This window comes from Pseudochaenichthys georgianus, chromosome 9 (assembly GCF_902827115.2).
Source record: "Pseudochaenichthys georgianus chromosome 9, fPseGeo1.2, whole genome shotgun sequence".
NCBI lineage: Eukaryota > Metazoa > Chordata > Actinopteri > Perciformes > Channichthyidae > Pseudochaenichthys > Pseudochaenichthys georgianus.
In genome coordinates this window covers 10,094,393-10,100,215 of record NC_047511.1, presented here as the reverse complement: position 1 = coordinate 10,100,215, position 5,823 = coordinate 10,094,393, and the positions used below count along the sequence as shown (strand labels likewise).

General features: G+C 51.5%; 1 protein-coding gene across 1 annotated transcript; it reads left to right on the top strand.

Moving 5' to 3' along the window:
• Window positions 1-245: 245 nt before the first annotated feature.
• On the top strand, window positions 246-1,696 carry LOC117452985 (C-C motif chemokine 21-like). The gene is made up of 4 exons (XM_034091809.2): window positions 246-572; window positions 776-890; window positions 1,045-1,157; window positions 1,269-1,696. The coding sequence occupies exons 1-3, from the start codon at window positions 512-514 to the stop codon at window positions 1,151-1,153; spliced, it is 285 nt and encodes a 94-aa protein (XP_033947700.1). The 5' UTR covers window positions 246-511; the 3' UTR covers window positions 1,154-1,157; window positions 1,269-1,696.
• The last annotated feature ends 4,127 nt before the right edge of the window (window positions 1,697-5,823 follow it).

Sequence of the window (5,823 nt, the reverse complement as noted above, 5' to 3'; positions counted from 1 at the left end):
CTCTGGACAACTTTTCACATAGGGCCCCAATTTGGCCAATTCAGCATTTATGTACTGTACTTCAAATGTGAAGGTCTTTTTCCCTGCTAAGAGGACATGTTAAAGGGAAACACAGGAATGTTTGCAGTTTGTTGGATTGCAAAAAAAGTCATATTGAAAATATACAGTATTTGCTGATTTATGCTTGTGCTTATTAATGGATTGTGGTTGCATGAAGTATGGAAGGTATTTCTCATGGAATACAAATGAACTGATAAAGGTCTGCCTCAGGGCAGCATCTGAAAAGACACGTTGGAAAATTCTGGCAAGAAACAATAGAGAGAGGAGTGTAGAGGAAATTGTTGCCAACTTTCTCCCGTTTCCCGTCATCTGCCACCAATCACACTTTCACTTTCGCCACAGACTTGTATAAATACACCTGTAGCTCTCCTCCTCACAGCAACACCTCTGCACTCCTGAAGAGACTCCCTGAAGAACCAACCTGAGTTCAGACCTGCGAAGAAACAGAGACATGGCCTCTCGAATTGCACTTCTCCTCTTGCTGGGTGTCATCTGCGTTGGGTTTGCATCAGGTAAGACACATTCTTTGCATTAGCAGTAAAATAGATTGGTATTTCAGAATGCTTTGACAGTGACTGTAAGGAGCATGTTTGTTCGCCTGCTGTACTCTCCTGCAACTTAGGTTCAATCGATAAAGCCCCAGGTCTATGGACACTTTCCTTAATTGAATGCACATGTGCTCTCCTGATGAATTTGTTTCTCTGTGTTCTTCCAGCCCAGATTGCCCAAGACTGCTGTATCAAGGTTGCTGGGAAGCGTTTTCCGCTCCAAATCCTCCAAAGCTACACCATTCAGGATGCTGGACAAGGATGCTCCATCAGCGCTACTGTGTATGTAAAATATTTGTATGCATTTAGTGGCAAAATAAAGTCATTTGATGAGATGCCCTGTGGTTTTACAGGAGCTGGTTTCTCCTATTGTGTGTGTTTTTTTCAACGTTCTGTTTAGTGTTCTCACCTCTGTGTCTCTTATCTGCTTTTTCAGGTTTGTTTCAAAAGTTGGAAAAACCCTCTGCGTCCCCCATCCCAACGATAAAGCCTGGGTGAAGAGTTACATTAGACAGCTGAATCAGAAACATCAAAGACATCACTAATCAGGTACATTCTATATTCTCTCGCTGAACTTTAAACATAATGATTGCACCTCTGTGAAGGCATATTGCACCTTTTTTTACAAAGAGTTTGATTTTAGATTCTTTCTTTCTGCAGGTGTAGAGAGGAGTGGACTGTGGGAAAAGGCTGCTGACAAACGAAAAGGGCCGACTCTTAACTGAGAGCAGAAGACGGCAGAATCATTTCCATTTGGCTTCAGTCTCGTACTTTAGTAGATCAAACCGTTTGAGAAGATCTTATCTTTAAGATCTTTGAGGAATCATCCCCTCATCATGCCAGTGAATCCAGAAGCTACATGTACAGTTCTTGATATTTGTCCTCTCATTTGTGGTGAATTCGGTCTGAATACATTTGTGAATGAATGTTTTTCATTTCTTTTTTATTATCTCGAGTGAAATGTACAATTGTTCGTTTTGTTTCAACCATAAGACTGTACGGTGCCTGAGGATAATGTCCCTAAATTATGTTTGTCAAGATGTGTTTATATTTTATAATAAGTTGGATTTAAAGTGTATTTTAGTATGACCATGTATAAAATGTAAATTTATGTTTCAAAAAAGTTTGATATATTGTAACTTTTAGTGGATTTCTTTCTCTAACACACATCACCTAACTGCATCCACTAGAGTTAATATAACAATTATTAAAATAGACAAACATTTCCATAAGCAATGTGTTAAGAACTTCAAATATTTGTCATGATGCTGGTCGTTAAGGAGGGATGAGATCAATTTCTTTACCCAGATGGCCTGGGTTCAACTAATGCGTGTATTTATACTTCTATGTCTCAGTACTGGTACGCTCCAATGACATTCAAATATACCAAAGACTGAACGAGATCTTATCAACAGAGAGAAAAGGTGTTGAGCTATACTGTACCTGTATAAATGACTGGATGTTCATTTTACACCAATTTAGAAAATTAGCCTCTCAAAAAAAACAAGAAATACACAAAATAAAATGAACAAAATACAAAAGCAAGCAGATTCAAAAACAAGTTTAAGTTGAAATGGGCATTGGTGTCAGGATTCTCACGTTTTGTCACGTTTGTAGTTTTGTATGTCTGGTTATGGGTATTTTCCTCCTTGTATATTGTCTGGTCTTTTTCCCTGTGTTTTTCCTCCCGTCGTTAGTTTCCCTGGTGTGTCTAGTTGTCTGATTGTTTTCACCTGTCACTCCTTGTGTGTCTCCTGTGCTCATCAGTGTTGGCCCCGCCCCTGATTGTTCCCACCTGTGTCTAGTTACCCTGTGTTTAAATCCCCCTGTCTCCCAGTGTTCAGTGTCGGTTCGTCTTGTGATTTGGCTTGTCCTCGGTGAGTGTTCTCGTCTGTCTGTGTATATATAGCCTTGAAATAAAGGAATTATTTTACTTTAATCTGCATTTGGGTCCTACCTGCTTCCTTCCTGTCCACTCCAAGTAGGGAATGAGTCCTTACCCCAAGTGAAGGAGTTCAAGTATCTCGGGGTCTTGTTCTCGAGTGAGGGATCAATGGAGCGTGAGATGGGCCGGAGAATCGGAGCAGCGGGAGCGGTATTGCAGTCGCTTTACCGCACCGTTGTGACGAAAAGGGAGCTGAGCCGGAAGGCAAAGCTCTCTGTCTACCGGGCCATTTTCGTTCCTACCCTCACCTATGGTCATGAAGGATGGGTCATGACCGAAAGAACGAGATCGCGGATACAAGCGGCCGAGATGGGTTTCCTCCGCCGGGTGGCTGGTGTCTCCCTTAGAGATAAGGTGAGAAGTTCGGTCATCAGGGAGGGACTCGGAGTTGAGCCGCTCCTCCTTCGCGTCGAAAGAAGCCAGTTGAGGTGGTTCGGGCATCTAGTTAGGATGCCACCTGGGCGCCTCCCTAGGGAGGTGTTCCAGGCACGTCCAGCTGGGAAGAGACCAAGGGGTAGACCTAGGACCAGGTGGAGGGATTATATCTCTTCGCTGGCCTGGGAGCGCCTTGGGATCCCCCAGTCAGAGCTGGTTGATGTCGCCAGGGAAAAGAAAGTTTGGGGCTCTCTGCTGGAACTGCTACCCCCGCGACCCGACCACGGATAAGCGGGAGAAGATGGATGGATGGATGGATGCTTCCTTCGCTCTACCGTAACATTACAACCGACCAAAGATGGACCCAGCGGATTGAGCTTTTTTGATGCCACAGGCGGCTGCTAAGAGAAGGAGGCGCAAAGCCAAGCTAGCAGCCATGCCTCAATGCTCCAGTACCGGCCCACGCAGCTTTGCGTCCATACTGGATTACCTGGTTTACACAGCCAGGGTCCAGGCTTCCGCTCCGGACCTTACAGCCAGGTTTCCGGCCCCAGCTGCCACAGTCCCATCTCAAGTTTCCTCTGGAGTCCCCTCTCCAGTTTCCTCTGGAGTCCCCTCTGGAGTCCCCTCTGGAGTCCCCTCTGGAGTCCCCTCTGGAGTCCCCTCTGAAGTCCCCTCTGGAGTCCCCTCTGGAGTTCCCTCTCGAGTCCCCTCTCCAGTCCCCTCTCGAGTCCCCTCTCGAGTCCCCTCTCGAGTTCCCTCCTCTAGTCCCTGCTCTAGTCCCTCCTCTAGTCCCTCCTCTCGTCCCTCCTCTAGGTCCCCTCGCGAGTCCCCTCGCGAGTCCCCTCTCGAGTTCCCTTCTCTAGTCCCATCTCTAGTCCCTCCTCTAGTCACTTCTCGAGTCCCCTCTCGAGTCCCCTCTCCAGTTCCCTCTCGAGTTCCCTCCTCTAGTCCCTCCTCTAGTCCCTCCTTTAGTCCCTGCTCTAGTCCCTCCTTTAGTCCCTCTTCTCGTCCCTCCTCTAGTTCCCCTCACGAGTCCCCTCTCGAGTTCCCTTCTCTAGTTACTCCTCTAGTCCCCTCTCTAGTTCCCCTCTCGAGTCCCCTCTCGAGTTCCCCCTTGGGTCCCCTCTCGAGTCCCCTCTCGAGTCCCCTCTCGAGTTCCCCCTTGGTTCCCCTCTCGAGTCTCCTCTCGAGTCCCCTCTCGAGTTCCCCCTTGGTTCCCCTCTCGAGTCTCCTCTCGAGTCTCCTCTCGGGTCCCTACTCCGGGTCCTGTCCCGTTGGGGGCTCCGTCGACTACTCCTCTGCCGGAGGTCCTGCCAATCGTATGTCTGTCCCGTTGGAGGCCCCGCCGACTACTCTCCTGCCGGGGGTCCTGCCAACCCTTTGTCCTGTCCCGTTGGAGGTCCTGCCGTCTACTCTCCTGCCGGGGGTCCTGCCAGCTCTATGTCCTGTCCCGTTGGAGGTCCCGCAGACTACTCTTCTGCTGGGGGTCCTGCCAACCCTTTCTCCTTTCTCGTTGGAGGTCCCACCGTCCACTCCCCTGCCGGGGGTCCTGCCAACCCTAGGTCAGGTCTCGTTGGAGGTCCCGCCGTCCGCTCCCCTGCCGGGGGTCCTGTCAACCCTGTCTCGTTGGAGGTCCCGCCGTCTACTCCCCTGCCGGGGGTCCTGCCAACCCTGTGTCCTGTGTCGTTGGAGGTCCCGCCGTCTACTCCCCTGCCGGGGGCCCTGCCAACCCTATATCCCGTGCCGTTGGAGGTTCTACCGGGGACCCTGCCAGCCCCATGTCCATCACCTGTCTCGCCGGGGTTCCTGCCAACTCCTGGTCCACTTCCGTGGGGGATCCTGCCGAAGCCTGTCCGACCGGCTCCGGTTTCTGTCCGGCCGACACCGGGTCCTGCCCGGTCTCCGGAGCTGTCCCATCAGCGCTTTCCTGCCCGGCCTGCGGATCCGGTCCGGTCGACACCGGTGCCCGGCCGCCCTCGAGCCCGGCCCTCTGAGAGCCGGAGTCTTCACCCTCAATCCCGGTCCCCTGAGAGCCACGGCCTTCACCCTCGATCCCGGGCCCCTGAGAGTCACGGCCTTCGCCCTCGAGCCCGGCCCCCTGACTTTCCCGGCCGCGGTGGCCTTCGCCCCTCCATAACCCCCACCTTGGACTCTGTCTTGCCCCCGGGCCGTCCGCCCGAGTCCCCCTTCTCGGCTTCTACCTTACCCCCGGGCCGTCCGCCCGAGACCCGTTCCTGGTCCTCTGCCTTGCCCCCGGGCCGTCCGCCCGAATCCCCCTTTTTGGACTCTGCCTTACCCACGGGCCGTCCGCCCGAGACCCCTTCCTGGTCCTCTGCCTTGCCCCCGGGCCGTCCGCCCGAGACCCCTTCCTGGTCCTCTGCCGTGCCCCTGGGCGGTCAGTTCAGTCCCGTCCTCCAGACCCCCTCCACCCACCCTGGTGGCCCTAGTTTTGCGTCCCTCCTCTGGACCCCCTCCACCCACCCTGCTTGAGGTTTTGGACTTTTGTGTTTTGTTTTTTTTAGGGACCTCTGGAATCCGTCCCTTGAGGGGGGGGTTCTGTCAGGATTCTCATGTTTTGTCACGTTTGTAGTTTTGTATGTCTGGTTATGGGTATTTTCCTCCTTGTATATTTTCTGGTCTTTTTCCCTGTGTTTTTCCTCCCGTCGTTAGTTTCCCTGGTGTGTCTAGTTGTCTGATTGTTTTCACCTGTCACTCCTTGTGTGTCTCCTGTGCTCATCAGTGTTGGCCCCGCCCCTGATTGTTCCCACCTGTGTCTAGTTACCCTGTGTTTAAATCCCCCTGTCTCCCAGTGTTCAGTGTCGGTTCGTCTTGTGATTTGGCTTGTCCTCGGTGAGTGTTCTGTTCTGTCTGTGTATATATAGCCTTGAAATA

Bases quoted from the DNA above. Each gene is read 5' to 3' on its own strand.
- LOC117452985 (XM_034091809.2), top strand. From the start codon at position 512: ATGGCCTCTCGAATTGCACTTCTCCTCTTGCTGGGTGTCATCTGCGTT. The intron at 573-775 runs GTAAGACACATT...GTGTTCTTCCAG, and splicing joins CTGCGTTGGGTTTGCATCAG to CCCAGATTGCCCAAGACTGC. The intron at 891-1,044 runs GTATGTAAAATA...CTGCTTTTTCAG, and splicing joins TGCTCCATCAGCGCTACTGT to GTTTGTTTCAAAAGTTGGAA.